At 48.2% G+C, this 16,858-nt stretch overlaps 3 protein-coding genes across 3 annotated transcripts; all 3 read left to right on the top strand.

Annotated features, from left to right (window-relative positions):
* The first annotated feature begins 5,003 nt into the window (after positions 1–5,003).
* LOC121467716 lies at positions 5,004–5,608 on the top strand. Its single transcript, XM_041709977.1, has 2 exons — positions 5,004–5,343; positions 5,410–5,608. Exons 1-2 carry the CDS (start codon positions 5,039–5,041, stop codon positions 5,483–5,485), a joined length of 381 nt encoding a protein of 126 aa, XP_041565911.1. The 5' UTR covers positions 5,004–5,038; the 3' UTR covers positions 5,486–5,608.
* Positions 5,609–6,268: 660 nt separating this feature from the next.
* LOC121467711 lies at positions 6,269–6,940 on the top strand. Its single transcript, XM_041709971.1, has 3 exons — positions 6,269–6,277; positions 6,339–6,674; positions 6,739–6,940. Exons 1-3 carry the CDS (start codon positions 6,269–6,271, stop codon positions 6,859–6,861), a joined length of 468 nt encoding a protein of 155 aa, XP_041565905.1. The 3' UTR covers positions 6,862–6,940.
* A 9-nt stretch (positions 6,941–6,949) lies between these two features.
* Positions 6,950–7,718, top strand: LOC121467717. The gene is made up of 2 exons (XM_041709978.1): positions 6,950–7,135; positions 7,222–7,718. The coding sequence occupies exon 2, from the start codon at positions 7,258–7,260 to the stop codon at positions 7,642–7,644; it is 387 nt and encodes a 128-aa protein (XP_041565912.1). The 5' UTR covers positions 6,950–7,135; positions 7,222–7,257; the 3' UTR covers positions 7,645–7,718.
* Positions 7,719–16,858: the final 9,140 nt, after the last annotated feature.

The following is a 16,858-nucleotide window of genomic DNA, read 5'->3' on the forward strand; positions in this document are numbered from 1 at the left end:
GTGAGCATACTACACTGCCTTTCACTGTCGAACACGGCGGTGGGCAGTATCAAATTAATCGCTTTCTAAAAGCGCACACGTCAGCAAAATGTTGCATTCTATTCACGACTGCAAGCGTCGCTCTGAAGCCTGTTACGAACTGATTTTCTTGATAATCTACTCGCTACGAATATTGTGCGGCAAGCTCAGAAGATTTGTGTTCGTCCCACCGTGGTTCTTGTATTGACAGTGTAGAAATATGCTCCGCCGTCGGCTCCTTCCCACGTTGAACGGCTGGCTGGGTTATGACTGCTGCGGAGTAATGTCTCCGTCGCCTGCTATGCTCGCGATGCCTTATGCTGCCTTTGGGTCGGCAGGATAACAGGGCTTAGGGATGCATCACCGTTCCCAGACTATGGTGAACAGGCACTGTGCTTTCAAGGCGTACGGCTTTCGCAGCCGCAGCCTCCTGTCCCTTGCTCTGTCACGGCCGGTCGCACAGGACGTCGGCTCAGTTTCTACCTGACGGTGGCTGTACGGCGCTTGTCGTTCTTTGTCTTTGGTGTCCTCGTTGTCTTTGCTCTGCCTCCGGAAATGTTGACTGGCTCCGCTCCTTGTTGGCGTAGTGCTCGCGATTTGGTAAGCTGCCGTTCTGGGACTCTAGCGGTGAACTGCTGTGCTCAAGGCATACTCCTTTCGAGACACTAGCTGAACAAACGCTCGTCCTACCTTGTACAATTATGCAGGACGATCAGGCATTCGCCGGAGTCCGCCAGTGCAATCCTGGTAGGCAGGCAGCTAGCTCTAGACAACTTTCCTTCCGAGCCCACTTTAGCTCTAAGTCCCGAACGTCTCGACGTAGCGATATTGCTCCTTGATGACTCCGCACAGCTATACTTGGTTCTTCACGTTGTTTCACTGATTACTGGTTCACTTGATGACTGATACTTGTTGACTGGAAGAAGACGACTGATCCAGCTTCCTGCCTTGCCTGCCTGCTTATATAGGCCTCTGTTTACCGCTAGTTATCGGCGGCTCTTTGCCTCCTGGTCCAAAGTCCACGGTTTTACCGTTCGACCATTTGCCCTCAGCGCACGGCTCCAATATCATATCTCCCTGTCCTTGTCTGGTGCTCAGGGCACCACTCTCTCTCGCCGCACTGCCGTTACTACGGGCCAATTTGCCGTTCACTGCTTGCATGCGTTTAGAAGACATGTGTTTTGGGTATATAATGACCAAATTTCCCGGTATTAGAAAGGAGAAAAATTGAGCCGGAGTTTTTGTTAGACCTCATCAGGGCGCTTATTAATGCCGTAGTCTTCCCTAGTAAAATGAACTAAGTCGAGAAGGCACCTTGGACCTCCTTTGTTGTGGCTTAAAATTTTCTCGGATACAGAAGAGCGGTCAATTACGAAGAATTAGTCACTAAAATGTTAACTGCGTATCAAAACCTTAACATGAGCATTGTAACGACCCTGTTTTTGAGGCGGTATAGCTCGCCGTGGCCAGGGTTCGAGACAGAAATTTATTTCCTCTTTTGATCGGTTTACCTCCCTTTCCCCAAATAATAACACAAATCGAACGCTACAGAGTATGGTGTTACGGAACTGCATCTTTCCCGGAGGGCAGCGCCGGCTAGCCACGGAGTCCCAGGGCGGAGTACCCCCTATGCCCTGCAGTCCGAACAATCGATTCCGACTCATCGGACGTCTCACGTCAATTTACCATCTCTAGCACAAATCAAAACAAAACAAAACTATGTTTACATTAAGCAACTAAGACAATTCGACGAAATTGGTGGCTTCGATGTCCTTGCCACGACGCACCCACCCAACCTTGGGTGCCCCAAGAAAGATGTGGGAGGCACACCCCATCTCCGGCAGACCGGAGTCTATTCCTGGTGGATTAGGATCGGCTCATCTCCCCGCCCAAGGTAACTCACACAACCATCTCGGTAGCTTGTTTACATTTAATTTTTGGTGAGATTAATAAGTAAATACATTCGTTATTGATTCCTACTGATAATCTATTCTTTTCGTTAGAAACTCTCAAGGCCGATCTCAGACCGTCGCCCAGATGAGAAGCGGTCAAAGCGGCAACAACTGAAAGGGAAATTTTTAGACGCTTAGAGTTCAAAGTGTCAGGCAAACTCGCCACACGGCACTAAATTGGAGGCGTTTGCCAACCGGGTCGCCTAATCCTGAGGAGCTCCAAGGGAAAAGAAGGGACGTGCTGACAAGGTAAGTACGCTAAACAAATCCCACAAGTTATTAAATTTCGCGACCCAATTTAGATATAGTCGGACGCGCGGCCAGGGTTCGGGCTTGAGCCTCTAAATTTAGATCAGATTTCACAGTAAGTACTTTACAATCTTGACTGCATAATATCAAAAAACAACAACTAAAACTAATTTTTTTTCAGAGTTCAACGTCGTGTGTGTTGAAACTGCAGCAGGAAAAACGCTGATGGCGAAGACCAGCGCGACTCCGCACGGAGCCAATTGGTCCGGAGGATAGCGTAGCGTGGCCGGAAGCAGGGCGTCGGTGGACTTGGATATGACCACGTGGCCAGCGCGGGCATTCGTTCCCGGAACGGACTCACCGAGGGAATCCCCGTATCTGGCCGTCTTGGCGGCAGTCGCTGTAGCTGCTGGCGCTTGAGGCTGCTGCTGCTGCTGCTGATCGCTGCTGCTACTGATCGCTGCTGCTGCGGCCAATGCTGCTGCGGCTGATGCTGCTTCGGCTTATGCTGCTGCGGCCAATGCTGCTGCTGATGCTGCTGCGGCCAATGCTGCTGCTGATGCTGCTGCGGCCAATGCTGCTGAGGCCAATGCTGCGACGGCTGGTGGTCGACGACCAGGTTAGGTCCGCCTGGTAAGTTTTCACTTCCCAAATGTTTAAAATTTCCGGGGCCCTTTAGTTAGGGTCCCCGGCGGTTTGAGTTATTCAAACACTAATCACGAATTTAAATTTTTGGGTTTTTTTCCGACCGTTCTCCTACTACTTCTTGCAGCAACTCAAGCAAAACCCTGACCTACACCAAAGTCGCTCGCCATTTTCCCTCCCGCTCTCTCAAGATGGGTCAGCGAACGTATTCAAGGCCATCTAACCCAGTTAACGAGCGAACCGGGCTAAATTTAAATAGCTAGATCCTCTCCCGCTATCAATAGTCGGTGTCACCACCAAATCTTATCGATAGCGGGACCTGCTGACGTATCGGCTCGTTTCAGTATTTTCCAGACGGCTTCAACTGAAAATGCAACACCACCCTGGATTCCGAGAGACGCTAACACAGAGTTTTAGACTAGCGCAGGAATACTTGGGAGCATTTGGATTTGGACTATTCGGATTCCGCCGGCCTCGATGCCAAGATGCAGTTCCAACGGTGTCCAACGCGGGGCCCACGCTTTACGGGAAGTAGACACATGCCGATTCTGAGCTCGTGTACTTTGTTATTCCTCTTTCCAGATCACAACCTAATGTCCTTGGCATGGTACACTCCGATCAGTCGTCCTTGAAGATCTTCAAGCTCGTACGCATTATTGCCGACTGTCCTGACCACCCGAGCTTTTAGGAACTTCCGAGCAAACTTTGCATTGAAGGCCTTTTGAAATCGCTGGGGACAAAGTTGCGGCGACACACTTCCTGACCTGGCTTCGCAAGGAAAGTACGAGCCCTTTTGTCGTACCGCAGGCGACTCCGATCGTATGCATCTTCGAGGTTCTTCTGCACCTTGTCATGAATCACTTGGAGTTTATCAGCTGTTCTCATCCCAGACATTTCGTGATCACACAGCGACTTCAACTTCCTTGCCAACTTGTAGCTGGCTCCGTTCAGGAACATGTGTCGTCCGAATACGGTGAAGAACGGAGCTGCTCCAGTTGCTGAATGGACCGCGTTGCGGAGGGCCACCTCAATCTCCGGAAGATACGCGTCCCATTCTCGATGGTCTTCTTCTAAGTAACTTCGGATCGCCGCCAACACGCTTTGGTTCACCCTTTCCGCTGCGTTGCTTTGCGGAGAGTGGACTGGCGTTTTGATGTGCGTGATGCCAAAGCTCTCCATCGCCTCCTCGAAGATCTTGGACGTAAACTGGCGGCGGTTGTCCGAATGCACAATTTCTGGAACCCCAAACTTGTAGAACACCTCGTGAATGAGGAACTCCACTACATTGGAGGCCGATGCCTCTTGCATGGCCTTCAGAAATGTGTATTTGGAGAAGTGATCCACCACAATGATGATGTAGGCCTGTCCCTTCTTCGACCTCGGATACTTCCCCAGGAAATCGATGTACAGCTTCTGGAATGGCTGCTCAGTCTGGACTCTCTCACCGATACCAACTTGCATCCGGAAATTCGGGGATTTCGTCTCCTTGCACACCTCACACCTGCGTATGAACTCCCGGACTTGCAGTGCCATGCCAGGCCAGTAAAACTGACGCCGTAGGTTTTCCAGAGTTTTTCCCATTCCGCCATGAGCTGCCGTTGGATCCGAATGTGCACGCTCAATTATGCTGTGGGTCAGACTCTGGGGAATCCACAACTTCCATTCGAAGCCTTCCACCTCGTCATCCAGATTTGCCGAAAAGACTCTCTTGAAGATGAGACCATCCACTATCCTCAAGTCAGGTAGGTTGGCCAAGTTTCTTTCCACTTCTTGTAACAACTCCGTGTAACTCTGACGGGTCCAGTGTAAGCTCTTCAACACAACGTGAAAGGGTATCTGCCTCGACGTTCTGGCTTCCTTTCCTGTGTTCGATGTTGAAGTCATATCCCTGGAGTTGCAATGACCACCGAGCCAGCCGACCCGAAAGATCTTTCATGGACATAAGCCACTTCAAGCTGGCATGATCCGTGATGCACGTAGACGTCATTCCTTTCACATACGGCCGGAACTTTCGAATGGCCAGCAGGGCTGCGAGGCATTCTTTTTCGGTGACGGTGTAGTGGACTTGGTGACAATTCATTTTGGCCGAGAAGAACGCTATTGGTTGCTCCTGGCCGTCTTCATCCCGCGGGAACAACACTGCACCGACTCCGATCTGGGATGCATCGCACTGGATGAAAAAGTGCCGCTTGAAGTCCGCATGTACCAGCACTGGCGCAGTAGTTAGGGCCATCTTCAGGGACTCTACTGCCAGCTGTGCTTCTGGACTCAAGGAAAACTTCTTATTTCCCATCTTCTTCAAAGATTCCGTGAGCGGGGCAGCCAAAGTTGCGAAGTTCTTTATGAACCGACGGTACCAACCTGCGGTCCCAAGAAAGGCTCTCACTTCCTTCATGGTCCTTGGCTCAGGCATCCGCCTAATAGCTGCTACACGCCCTGGATCCATCCGCAGACGTCCTCCACCCACTATGAAGCCGAGGTAGGTCAAAGACTTGAAGCAAAACTTCGACTTGCTCAGCCCAATGGTTAACCCTGCTTCCTTCAGGCATTCAGCGACTCGGCGAAGATACTTCAAGTGCGTTCTTATGTCGGGCGCTAGTATTAGCAGATCATCCAAGTAGACGAACACATTTGAGCGGATTTCAGCAGGAATTACTCGGTCCATGAGTCTCACCAGCCTCTGTGATGCGTTGCAGAGTCCGAAAGGCATCACGCGGAACTGGTAAAGAGGCCGACCAGGAACCGTAAAGGCTGTGTATTCCTTGCTGCTCGTGTCCAACTCAATCTGCCAAAAAGCGAACTTCAAATCCACGCTGGAAATGTAGTATGTTTGCTCAATTCTGGACAGGATGCCGTCTATGCTGGGCAACGGGTAAGCATCTTTGATGGTCACATCATTAAGCTTACGTGCGTCTAAGCAGAACCGGTGTTTTCCAGATCTTGATACTACGGTGGTGCGGTTACTCCAGGGGCTTTTGCTCTCCTCGATGACTCCGAGCGCTAGCATCTTGTCGACCTCGTCCTCGACCACCTTCTGCTTCGCGGGAGACATCGGATAGGGTCGATCCTTGAACACTTTGGCTCCGTCCATCAGCTCAATAGTGTGTTTCTCCAGACTGGTGGTACCTAAGCCATCCCTCTCGAAAGTCAAGAACTGCTGCTTGATCTCCTCCAGCTCTTGTTCCTCGGCCTTGGAAAGCGTCCAGGACTCGGGATCGGGTTTCTCCTCATCGTCATCCTCGACTTCCGCGTAGTGTTCCATCTCCCTGGCGTGTAATTCTTCGGCCTTCTTCACGCCTTCCGAATTTATGTGGCCTATAATCGCTGGGGCCAGTCCGAATGCTTGCCAAAAATCAACTCCAAAATAAGCTGGCTGCTCCAGGTAAGGACACAAGTAGAAGAGAATGTGCTCTGTCCGTCCTCGGTATTCCACCGGTAACTTGACCCGTCCTATAATTGACCGATCCTCTCCAGAGCCCGTACGGACTGCGGATAAGTACTTCTGGACGGGCACATCCAAGGCCTCGACCAGCTCTCTGCCACCTTTTCCAAGCAGACTCACACTCGCTCCAGTGTCCAACAACCCCGTCAGTTGCTTGGTCAGAACTCGGACTGCGGCGAACGGTCTGGGATCTCGCGATAAACTGCGCCTCACGGCGGCCACTGCTTCGCGTCGGCAGTTCCGACGTTTGCGAAATCGCTCCCTGGCCTTTTGCACCTTACGAGACACCATACGCATCCCGCCCAACTGGTGCTCTGAGAAGATCCTGTTCCTGGTCTCTAGATACCGTCGCATCCTCTCCGCATAAGGTAAGTATCGTAATGCAAACTTATTACTATTTTTAGAAGGTAAACATTTATCTAACCCTACCAGCTCTTCTTCTCTGCGGAACTCCTGTTTGGACGCATCCTCTCCGCCCTCGGATCGCCCAGCCGACCGTTTTCCGCACAATCCGGACATTTGGGAGACACGGTGTCTGGCTTCCCACATCGGTAGCAGAACACTCTGCGTTCTGTTGCTGCGCAGTCACGGAACCCGTGATCCACGGCTCCGCAATTCCAGCAGCCGGCTCGGAACGGATTTTTTAGGCTTCGCCCGCACTTCATCCACCTCTTGCCACGGAGGATCCTCACCAGGATCTGGGCCAATCGCCTCGCTAACCTTGGCCTTTTCCGCCAGAGGATACCGCATCGGCTGCGTGTACGTGGTCCGTCCACGTCGTCCAAAACTGCGCTCCACCTCGCAGCACTCTTCCCGCAGTTCATCCACCGTGAGCACGTCCATCGCGTAGACAAACCTTGCGATGCTCTCCCTCAATCCCTTTTTAATAATCTTCACCAGCTGCCGCTCTGACAGTGGCCTTTTCAGTCGAGCCGCCAACTGCTGCATCGCATGGATGTAATCGCCAACTCCTTCTCCGGACTGCTGCTCCCTCTGCAGAAGTTGGTGCATCCGATCGTGCTCCGTCTGATGGCATCGGAACCTATCCATCAGCGAGGCTCGAAGCTGGGACCACCTGTCCACCCTGCAGTGACGCACGTGCACCCAGTACCACTCCCGAGCCCGCCCAGTGAGCAGCAGGTGGAAGTTTCGGAGCACCTCTTGCCACGGGCATTGGCACTGCCGCTGCAGGAACTCCAACCGGAAGAGAAAGTCTTCCACCGAGTTTCGCTCATCCTCCCCGTCGAAGGATACGCCCCACCGCTCAATTCGCCATTGCTGGTTGGCGGCTGCCGGCCCCACATTGGCATACAGACGCGGCTCCTCCCGGAACTCTGAGGCCCTGCGGTCCTCAATGCACCAGCTGCGGGCCGGGCCATCGTCTCGGCGCGACCTGAAATGATCCGGAGGATGCCCGGGACTGCTACTTTCCAACTCCTGGAAATCCAGCGGCCTCCTCGTCGGCTTAGGTGGCACCCTCGGCGGAGGTAGCCTGGAACCGTCCCTGCCGGCGACCTGTGTGTTCTTCGGCACCGCACCTTGCGGGGCTTGACCAGGGATTCCCGCGTTGATCCTTGAATCCGGACGCCTTCGCTCATCCGGCATGCTCTCCAGGGGAAGCTGAGGCCGCTGAGCAGCAGGCCTTAACACCTCGTTCATCAGCTTCATCATCTCCAGGAAGCCACTTCGGATCTCGTCCCTCAGTGCCAGATTGATCCCGCCTTCTTGGGCCTTCCGATGGGTCTCCGCCGCCTGTGCCAAAGCCACATTAACGGCCGACCTTGCCGCGGAATCCACAAAGGGATCGTCGAGTCTTGCGTCCTTATCGTCCAGCTGCAATAACTCATCCGCTGCGGAACCAATTCCCTCCAGGATCTGCTGCTGCCTTAGGTCCTGCTGCAGCTCTGTGTCCTGTGGTCCTTTTTGCTCTTGTTGCAGTCCCTGGCGCAAACGGGCAAGCGGAGTCCTGGGCAACCCTTCCGATATGCGCGGCAAGCCAGCCTCGGTAGCGCCCTCCACATCCGTGGACCACATCTTTTCGTCGTCCTCGCCTGGAAAACCTTTCGACCGAAGCAGGTGATCATGCTTGCTGCCTTGTCGCTTTGACATCCTGAATTTTGGTAACCCCTAACACGACTTCTGAAACCCCGAATTCAACGTGGCCACCAAAAGCCCAAATTATGTATAAATAATTAAATTATACTGAATGCTAGTAAATAATAATAAACAATAAATAAACACCACTAAATAATATGCGCCTAAATAATACGAATACCTATATTACCAGGCCAATAAATAATAATAATAAATAAATAGAAACAATAAACCATAACCCATAAGAAATAAATAAGAAAATATATTAAAGACCCACAAATACCTAAGGCTAAACAAATTCACACCAAATATTAGCTCTTATCAAAAAAACAAGTCCCTCGACTAAATTTCTTTCTCTATTTTTATTTTTTTTTTTCCAGCCTCAATAAGGGGAGATGGAGCCGATCGCCAGCCGGTAGACTCCGCGCCAGTCGTCTTGCGTCTACAATTTCGTCCGAATTCTCACTAAACAAACCGCTCGTTAACTGGACTAACTTTCAGCTGTGCTGAAAGTCGCCAGTTAAGGACTTCGGCTGTTTGCAGGATCGCATAGGATTTCCCTTTGGACTTTGCGTTTTTCATTCAAGTCGCGGTGGCCGAGCAGCGCGTGACGAAGTCACGGGTCACGACCACACATTTAAGTTTTAAACCGATATGATATGAAAACGCCAATACCCAGAAAACCCAAGGATCTGCACAAAAAAAAAAACAACTACACTGTAACCCCAAAACAAGACATTCATTAAAATTACGTTAACAAAAAAAATATGTCCCTAATACCTATATCACAGTTTAATCACCGTTTTTGGTTTAACCTTTCGTGCTTATTGCACGGACGACCTGGGATGCGAATCCTTCGATTTTCTTCGAAGAGGATGTCACCGCCAAATCACAGCTAATCCCTGTGAACTGTGCCTCGGGAGCAATTGTCCTACTTCTAGTGGACACGCCTCCCTTTCTTCCTACAAAATTTAAACAACTTTTCTCAACCAGTCCGCATCCCGGTGCAATTGCATGTGTGTCATGCAAGCCACCGTTCGTGGGCTGGCTGGAGATAATAAATATGCGAGACGCCGTCGACTCGGCTATCACATATTTTATTTGTTAAATTGGGCGCCATATTGTTACGGAACTGCATCTTTCCCGGAGGGCAGCGCCGGCTAGCCACGGAGTCCCAGGGCGGAGTACCCCCTATGCCCTGCAGTCCGAACAATCGATTCCGACTCATCGGACGTCTCACGTCGATTTACCATCTCTAGCACAAATCAAAACAAAACAAAACTATGTTTACATTAAGCAACTAAGACAATTCGACGAAATTGGTGGCTTCGATGTCCTTGCCACGACGCACCCACCCAACCTTGGGTGCCCCAAGAAAGATGTGGGAGGCACACCCCATCTCCGGCAGACCGGAGTCTATTCCTGGTGGATTAGGATCGGCTCATCTCCCCGCCCAAGGTAACTCACACAACCATCTCGGTAGCTTGTTTACATTTAATTTTTGGTGAGATTAATAAGTAAATACATTCGTTATTGATTCCTACTGATAATCTATTCTTTTCGTTAGAAACTCTCAAGGCCGATCTCAGACCGTCGCCCAGATGAGAAGCGGTCAAAGCGGCAACAACTGAAAGGGAAATTTTTAGACGCTTAGAGTTCAAAGTGTCAGGCAAACTCGCCACACGGCACTAAATTGGAGGCGTTTGCCAACCGGGTCGCCTAATCCTGAGGAGCTCCAAGGGAAAAGAAGGGACGTGCTGACAAGGTAAGTACGCTAAACAAATCCCACAAGTTATTAAATTTCGCGACCCAATTTAGATATAGTCGGACGCGCGGCCAGGGTTCGGGCTTGAGCCTCTAAATTTAGATCAGATTTCACAGTAAGTACTTTACAATCTTGACTGCATAATATCAAAAAACAACAACTAAAACTAATTTTTTTTCAGAGTTCAACGTCGTGTGTGTTGAAACTGCAGCAGGAAAAACGCTGATGGCGAAGACCAGCGCGACTCCGCCCGGAGCCAATTGGTCCGGAGGATAGCGTAGCGTGGCCGGAAGCAGGGCGTCGGTGGACTTGGATATGACCACGTGGCCAGCGCGGGCATTCGTTCCCGGAACGGACTCACCGAGGGAATCCCCGTATCTGGCCGTCTTGGCGGCAGTCGCTGTAGCTGCTGGCGCTTGAGGCTGCTGCTGCTGCTGCTGATCGCTGCTGCTACTGATCGCTGCTGCTGCGGCCAATGCTGCTGCGGCTGATGCTGCTTCGGCTTATGCTGCTGCGGCCAATGCTGCTGCTGATGCTGCTGCGGCCAATGCTGCTGCTGATGCTGCTGCGGCCAATGCTGCTGAGGCCAATGCTGCGACGGCTGGTGGTCGACGACCAGGTTAGGTCCGCCTGGTAAGTTTTCACTTCCCAAATGTTTAAAATTTCCGGGGCCCTTTAGTTAGGGTCCCCGGCGGTTTGAGTTATTCAAACACTAATCACGAATTTAAATTTTTGGGTTTTTTTCCGACCGTTCTCCTACTACTTCTTGCAGCAACTCAAGCAAAACCCTGACCTACACCAAAGTCGCTCGCCATTTTCCCTCCCGCTCTCTCAAGATGGGTCAGCGAACGTATTCAAGGCCATCTAACCCAGTTAACGAGCGAACCGGGCTAAATTTAAATAGCTAGATCCTCTCCCGCTATCAATAGTCGGTGTCACCACCAAATCTTATCGATAGCGGGACCTGCTGACGTATCGGCTCGTTTCAGTATTTTCCAGACGGCTTCAACTGAAAATGCAACAATGGTTATATTTTAATCGTTCGATTGATTAAGACTACGTTTTCTAACTATAATTATATCGAGCGTGACACTGCTTGCTACGTGGTGTCGGCGCTGCTGAAGGGCCGAATGTGGTACTGCTTGTTGATATCGACGCTGTGGAAGGGCCGAGTGTGGTTCTGCTTGGTGATATCGGCGCTGCAGAAGGGCCGAGTGTGGTTCTGCTTGGTGATATCGGCGCTGCGGAAGGGCCGAGTATATCGCAGCTTATTGAGTATCGCACTGCTTTATGTGCGGGATCGGCGCTACGGAAGGGCCGTATGTTGCACTGCTTGCTGCTGGCACCACGCAATGGTTCGAGGAACTGCTTGGCGTTGCCGATGTGTGGTGGCTGAGTGTACCGTGTGTTGTTGACGTCGTGTGGTCGCTGGGTATACTGCTTGGTGTCGATGATGCGCTGTGGCCAGGTGTACTGCTTGGTGTCGATGATGCGCTATGGCCAGGTGTACTGCTTGGCGTCGGCGTTTCGTCGGTCGAGTATGTCGGGTTCGTAGTGTTCTGGGTCGTTTTTAGAGGAACGAACTACTTGGATTTTCTATTGGGATGTGGGAATGTTGGGCATCGTTAGTTTCGAGCTGCTGTTCTATTCCGTATCGTTTCCGGTTCGGAAGCCGGAAACGTGAATTCTGGGGAGAACTCACTGAGATGGGCCGGAGTTACGAAAACCGTGCCGGGCTCAGAAATCTCGACCGGGCCTAGGTGCGTATCCCTAAACCACACCGGGCGTCGGTGATCCTCACAAGGTCGTAGAGTCGAAATTCAAAACGAACTCTTACGGATCCACCACCACTACCAAGACTAACTACCAGAACACTTACCCGGGTATTCCTCCTGTTGGTTGGTTCCTCGAGAGTCGTCGGAACGCAAGTGACTGGTCTGGGGCTGTGTCTCCGCTTATATAGGCGCTGCTTAGTGTGACCAGATTGCACGATGATGATAATCCCGCTTTGGGTGATCGGTTTTATTGGGCGATGATTATCGGCAATTGATAACATAGTCGAATAAATGTGACCGGGTGCTGTTGAATAATAAAAGGCCAGTGTTTGGAATGTTCTTTTTTAAGTTTTAATGAGGAAGTTGAATTATATATATATTTGTGACGGTGGGTCGTTTCGATTCCGTGGATGTCCTTTGTGGGGATCTCGACCTGTGCCTGTTCCGTTGCGGTTGCTTGGTTTCATATCCTGTTCCTTTTCTGTGTCCTTGTATTGCCATTGTCGTCGTTGTAGGGTTTATTTCTTGTCTCCTAACTGGTGCCTGCCTCGCGACCGGTGCTGCCCTGGTTGGTCTTCTGCCTCCAGCTGGACCTGCCACGTCCACGGCCTCTAATATGATGACTCGACGCCGCTGCTGGTTAAGGCTCTCCAGGTTTTTCCGGTATTTCTTTAGGGAGCTTTCCAGTTTCTTGTCCATTCTGAAAATTGAGTAATGGTTTTGATGATTAGTTAGGAGATATCATTTCCAGCTACTTCGTTATCAACTACGGGTTTCCGTTAGTTTATGTATGCTCTCTGTGTTTTTCCTGTCGCGGTATGTCTTATTGTCGCTATGACTGTTAAAATGAAACCCGTCACTTTGAATGGGCCCTCGTATTTCGGTGCTAACTTTTCTACAAGCCCAATAGGTTCCTTTGACAATGGGTGTTGTCGTTCCCATACGAGATCTCCTACTTTGGGTCTCCAGTCTCTTTTCCGTAGGTTGTATGATCTGGTTTGGTCTTGTGCTGCTTTTCCCATGTTCCGATGTGCTAGTTTGCTCGTTTCTATCATGCGTTGTAACCTTGCCTCTATCGTTTCCTTTACCATTCCGGATCCAGGTGTGGTTTCGTTATACAGGTTCCCGGGTAGTCGTATTTCCCGTCCGTATAGTAGGTACGCCGGGCTGTATTCTGTTGATTCTGACCTGCTGCTATTAATGGCCATTGCTATTTTGGGTAGGCAGTCATCCCACCGTGTGTTCGGTTCCGGAGAATTGAGCTATCATAGTTTTTTACTGTCCTATTTGCCCTCTCCGCTGGGTTCTCTTGCGGGGTGTATGGCGCTGTTAATTGGTGGACGATTCCCCATTTCTGTAGCTGTGCCTTAAACTTATTACTGGTAAACTGTACCCCCATGTCCGAGATGAGTTTTTTCGGTGTACCATATCGTGTGAGGATCTGTTCCCGTAAGACTTTTAATACAATTTCTGTTGTTGCTTTTCTGACGGCTGCTAGCTCCACCCACTTGGAGAACTTGTCGAACATCACTAGAAGCATGTTATTGCCTTGGTAATGGACCAACGAAGTCTATGCAGAGTGTTTCCCAGGGTGCTTTTGCTATTTCTGTTAGCATTTTCCCTGCTGCCTGCTGCTGTGAGGTCATGTACCGTTGGCATGTTTCACAGCGACGTACGTACTGTTGTATGTGCATCCCTTGCCAATAGTACGATGCCATTACCCGATGCTTCGTTTTCCTAACTCCTAGGTGACCTGCTGTAGCTTCGCTGTGGTTTTCTCGTAGCACCCGTTCTCTTTGGTTCTTTGCCACGCATAGCTTCCATGGTTGTGTATCCTCGTCTGCGGCCCATGACGGTAGATTTCTGTATAGTTTTCCTTCTATTAGTGCGTAACCTGGCCATGTTTCTGTTTCTTTTTCTATTGCAAGGAGTTTCTGTTTTATCCACTCGTCCTCCTCTACTTCGGCTCCGTGTATTTCTTCCTCGAGCACTCGGGCTAATGCGTCTGCCACGACGTTAAGCTTGCCTTTGCGATAGCGTACCTCGAATGAGTATGGCTGCATTGCCAATGCCCATCTGGCAATCCGTCTTGAAGGGCTCTCGATCGAGTTAAGCCATTTAAGTGCTTGGTGGTCCGTGATAACGAGGAAGTGGTACCCTTCCAGGTACACCCTCATTTTCTGGATGCCCCAGTGTATTGCCAGGCACTCTTTTTCGGTAGTCGAGTAGTTTTGTTCTGTTTTTGTCAGCTTCCGACTGGCATATTAAATAAAGTGTTCTCCGTTTTTGTACTCTTGGGTCAGTACTGCTCCTAGTCCGTAATTACTGGCGTCAGTCTAAAGTACACAGGTTTTTTCAAAGTCCGGACAAGCCAGGACCGGTGCTTCGGTTAGGGCTTTCTTTAGGTTTTTGGTCGCCTCTTCTGTCTCCTCGGTCCATTTGAACTTTGTCCCCTTCTTGACCAGTTTGTACAGTGGTTGCGCTAGTTCAAATTTTGTTACCAAAATATACAAGTTGCACAATAAATGTTTAAAGAAGATGTATTTAAGTAAAGCACACGATGTAGATAAGATATAAAAAAAAAAATTAAAAGGTTAGAGTGTTCAATTTATTTTATTGAAAAAAAAATATGGCATTTAACACTTTAGAATTTGATAACTGTCTTGAGGAAATAATTATTAAAGGCCCAGAATTTAGAATGCGTGCATTAAACATTCTCCATTGCCATAAAAACTTCATTACAATCACTGAATTTGAATATAAATATATGGAAAAGTACAATTTGGAATTCAGCCTTTTGTTTGCTTACAATATAAAAATAAAGGGTTTAATCCTAAACACTTTGCCATATGTCTTAGTAAAAGAGATCGTGGATTACCATTCTATATTCGGTGAAACCACGATCCTTATGGTAAAATTACAAAGATAATATTGACATAGAATGGAACAATTTGTATGCGAAATTGAATAAAAAAAACAGAATTGGATAATCCTACAAATCACTTAATCAGAACAGACCAATTCAAGGGAGCACAATAAAAAAAACATGCAGAAATAGTAGTAAACTGTTTTAACGAGGCGCGTATATTAATACATGGGCAACGAGAAAAATTAAATGACGACCATTGGTCAAGAGTATCAAAATTTTTGAAAAGGCTCCGAGAAAATCTAATATCGATAAAAGAAAAATTCAATTTAGATATCTCTATACCTACCATTCTTAATACCGCAATAACAGCTTAAACCGATGAAGAATCAACATTGGAAGAGCCAACTGGCGTCGCGAAAATAAAGGAAGAAGATTTAAATAATCTTACTGTCCCAGCCGTTTTATTATCAAACGCAGATAATACAGCAGATTCAGACTCAGACTTAAGCGCAAGCATATCTAAGAACATCAACTTCGAAATAGCGCAAACAAATATTGACTTCATTAACACTGCATCAAAGCTTATACCAGTTTTCGATGGTAAAGCAGAAAACTTAACCAGTTTCATTGATGCATTGCGAACACGAAAACCCAGCTGTAGTCAGAAATCTAATTGGAAACGAAACAACGGTAGGTGAAGTAATTGCCAAATTAAAATGTAACGTCAAAGGCGAAACAGTAGAGGTATTGTCAGCAAAGCTAATGAATCTACAGCAACGCAATAAAACTGCTAATCAATACACATCAGAAATTGAGCAGATGACGAAGGCTTTAGAAAGTGCGTACATATCAGACGGTTTAACACTAGAACTAGCAAGAAGTTATTCCACACAGCACGCAGTAAAAGCAATGACTAAAAATTGCACGATTGATAAGGTAAAACTTATCATGCAACCGGCAACTTCAACACAATGAACGACGTCATTTCAAAATTCGTAAACAGTTGCACAGAAGCAACTGAACAACCAAACTCGGTCCTCTACTACAACAACTATACACAGCGCGGCGGAAACCGCGGACGCGGAAGTTATAGAGGTAATTTTCGTGGTCGTGGTTACAATTATAGTTACTACAACAATACCAACCAAAACAATGGTCGCGGCAACTACAGAGGAAACTCAAGGGCCCGTGGCAACTCCAGCGGAGGCTACAATAATAACAATACAAACAATGTAAGAGTAGCCAATGACACTTCGGGAATCTCCCAACCCCCTTTAAATACTCAACAGTAGAGAAAGGAACGGTTCAAACTATTAATCTCAGCCAGAATATATTCGTCTTTTTCACCCATATGGCTACCGGAAAAGAACTTGTCTTTTTGGTATACACAGGTTCCGAAATCTCTATAGTAAAAGAAAATTCCGATATATTTCACAACGTACAAGATAATAACATAATAGATATACGGGGAATAAGCCAAGAAATTACTAAACCCAAGGGCTTAACATCAATTGAAATACAGACTATCAAGTACATAATTCAACACGATTTTCATATCGTGTACACTTAGCTATCCCTTGTGATGGCATTTTAGGTATTGATTTCATTAAAAAATACAACTGCCAATTAGACTTTCTCATCTGAAGATTGGCTTATAATAAGACCAAACAATTTAAAATTTCCAATTTATGTTCCAATAGAATACAGTTCTGGCAATAGCTCAATCCTTTTGCCAGCAAGATCATAAGTCATTAGAAAAATAAAATTAAATTCAAAAGAGGACAGTGTATTAATTCCAACTCAAGAAATTGAGCACGGAGTTTATATAGCAAGTACCATAGCCACAACACATAATGCTTTCATAAGACTACTGAATACAACAGACGAAGATAAAGTGGTCAGTGCGAATAATTTAGCATATGAATCACTGTTGAACCATGATGTAGTGGAAGGAAACAAAGAAACTAGAGAAAAGTTTGTATTATCCCAATTGTCAAAAAATTTCCCCCCACAATTTAAATCACAGCTCTCAAATTTATGTAAAAAATA

Source organism: Drosophila elegans, unplaced genomic scaffold, assembly GCF_018152505.1.
Source record: "Drosophila elegans isolate 14027-0461.03 unplaced genomic scaffold, ASM1815250v1 contig_524, whole genome shotgun sequence".
NCBI classification, from domain to species: domain Eukaryota; kingdom Metazoa; phylum Arthropoda; class Insecta; order Diptera; family Drosophilidae; genus Drosophila; species Drosophila elegans.